General features: G+C 39.4%; 1 protein-coding gene across 1 annotated transcript in view; it reads left to right on the forward strand. All coding sequences in view use genetic code 11, as the record gives it.

The window, feature by feature from the left end:
- Nucleotides 1–2,894, forward strand: part of EGR_01951 (hypothetical protein) — a gene marked incomplete at both ends in the record, with an annotated part of 14,936 nt that overhangs the window by 1,315 nt on the left and 10,727 nt on the right. The window contains 3 exons of the mRNA XM_024491200.1: nt 251–320; nt 2,423–2,586; nt 2,852–2,880. Of these exons, the coding sequence (XP_024354343.1) occupies nt 251–320; nt 2,423–2,586; nt 2,852–2,880 (263 nt within the window). The remainder of the gene's footprint in view (nt 1–250; nt 321–2,422; nt 2,587–2,851; nt 2,881–2,894) is intronic.

The raw sequence follows: 2,894 nt of genomic DNA on the forward strand, positions 1-2,894 counted from the left end.
TAATTACGATCAAAGCATCAGATTATTTGAGATGCACCAGATTCAGGCACTGTATTTGCTATTAAATCAATCCTACGCTTGCCAAACCTTAAATTATATCATTGCAATTTTCAGTAAACATCATGACGTACCTTGAAGCTAAAATTTAGCCTAGATTTACGCTTTTTCTGGTACTGGAGTTGTATGTGAACGAGAAAACTTGTTTCGTGTAGTGATTTATGAAGGCGAAATGTTTGCTTCTCCCATTCAGCATTTCAAAAGTCTGTTGAACACGATGACAAGTTGTCTGCTTCATTTCATGAAATAAATGGCCTGTGCAAGTAAGGTAGTACTAATACATACCCACACAGGAGTCATTTCGCTGCCGGGAAATGGCCGAAAATGCTAGAAATTTTCCCAATAGAGAATTGGTTGCTTTGGAAGATATGATTAAACAGGAGGAAGGTAGCAAATTTGGATATAACATCATTTTGCTAGTAGCATAACAAGATTACTCAGGGAGGACATCCTCTGACCATCCAAAGCGGATTGATATTCCCCTTAGAATATTTCCCAGTTAATTCACTTTTGGCGGAGGACTTTTAGATTATATACATGCTTAACTGAACTCCCTCCATGTTACAGGATTACCTTCCTTAAAAACGAAAGGTAATAAAACTTTCAATTTCAAGAGAGTCAAATAGGATCTTTTGAGTTTCAGAAGAAAGGATTACGTAGCTGGGGTGGGAAATTGTGGTCATTATTCAAAATAATCCCCTATTATGTTTGGACAACCCTGTAACACCGAAGGAACAGCTTAGGTACAGAAAGGTTATAAATAAGCCCGAATTATTCTAGGATACCTTGCTTCATTTCGGCTCTTAGTGAGTGATAGTGCTGGATTTACTTTTCCCATAGCAAAATATTTTTCACAGACTATCGTACCCTGAGGTGTGTATCAAGTAGCCTTCAGCCGATGATGTCGTCCATGGGTCAATTTTGACGGTCAGCTTTGAAGTGCCAACAGCATTTAGATGGCTCTCTGTTGAACGGCTGAATGTCCCACTGCTTTGCTTTAAGCCATTTGTATACAGGGAGAGATATCTGTGGCCTTGGCTACAAAAAACTTCGTTCCTTACCACACGAAGTTCTACGCTCGCGTTATCAGTACTGTCTGTCATCCTGATTTACGGTGTCTGTATTCGATGTTGTCTCTAAGGCGGGCGTAAAACGTAATATCAGACATACTGTAGGCATAATACTGCCTGTTTTTTTCCTTTGGACAACAAGATGTCCCTGTTTTACTTGAACGCCCCTAACATATCAAAAAGGCAGTATTATTTTAATCAACTCATCAGTACTAATTGTTAAGAAGGGAGGTGTTGCTACATTCATCTCCTGCTCATAGCCTAAATGTACCAGACATCTACATGGTTAAATCAGTCACGCACATGATCACTTGAATTTGGTGGTTTGTTAAAATTACAAACACCAATTCCCCGGTCATCACATGATGTCTAGACAATTTTGAGCCAAACAGCTATTTGTTGTTATTCGTCCGCCCATTCGTTACGATAAATGTAATCCTCAAAATACATTTGCAGTATTTAAAAACTGGTTTTACTTTTTCTGTAGAAGTTTTCACTCATTTTGATACAGATATTAAATTACATTATAAATAGTCTTTGGCAGGCCCTACCTCGGCCATCACAACTGACTCGGTATTTCAAAAACCATTCATAAGCCAGAGCTGGTCATAGAGTGGTCCTCCACAAAACCAAGGAGACGCTCAATCCCAGAGTCAGAGATGCATAATTTCGAGTTAGTTATATCGTTGCTTTTGGATTCCTCCTCATACTATTCCAGATCGCGAGGTTGAAAGGAATGCCGGGATGAGATCCAGACCCTGCTACCCTCCCAGTGGTGGTCACATTTCCTCTTTAATACCTAAGCTTGGCATCTGGCCAACGAGGTCAAAGTTGCTGTCATTTAGAAGCGAATTTTAACCCCCACTGCATATGTTACGTCCGAGTTCTCCAAGAGAGCATTATCAAAGTCAATGGGTCTTGAGAAAACTTTGACATAAATCTACGGATGGGCTGGTGGACCATTAACGTACATGACAAAAGACCGAGGTGGTGACTGAAGCTGCAGAAGTTAAAGAACCTGCGCAGAACAGCATAAAATTTACGCGGACGTTGTTCACTACGTTAGTTTTTTGTTTAAATTGCAATTTTAGCAAAGGGACCGCTTTGGTTCTCCACGTTTGCACCTTCGCCGAATTAGCTAGCCTCCTAACCATGTCAGCAGCACTAAGCCCTACTGATGTCAAATATGCATATCCTGCCCGAGTATTATGCCTTTTTTCGTTTTCAGAGAAGTCTCGGTGCACTACAACTGTTCTGGTGTACTTCTTTTGCATCTGAATTCTTTTCCACCCTAGAATGCAAGGAAGGGAAGGACATTCAATCAACCTCTCATTCAAATGCAGCAGTGCGCCTTACAAATGCACAACCGAAATGTTTATGACTAATCCGTTTATAAACTCACATCGAAACAATTTTCATCCATGCAATGATTTAAAGTTGATTTTACTCCAAAATAATGGTAATTTATGAGCAGCGCAGAAATGTGAATACTGCAAATCACAAGTGATCACGCAACACTTTTTCTGGGATTCGACAAACCGCTTTTTCACACTTTTTCCCGTATTCGGTGACTTTTGTCCCACATAGAAACAGCCACTTAATCAAACGGTTGAGGAGAGTTAACCAGTTATGTTAATAGAAGTTTAATTTATATATTTACAGACATTTGACTCTACCACCTGTTACAATACGCTTTTAGCCTTTATATAACTTATGTTTAATAGCTCTGTATTGTTTTTATAATCCAATTCCGGTATTTCAGGTTTT

This window comes from Echinococcus granulosus, assembly GCF_000524195.1.
Source record: "Echinococcus granulosus chromosome Unknown EG_S00008, whole genome shotgun sequence".
Taxonomy (NCBI): domain Eukaryota; kingdom Metazoa; phylum Platyhelminthes; class Cestoda; order Cyclophyllidea; family Taeniidae; genus Echinococcus; species Echinococcus granulosus.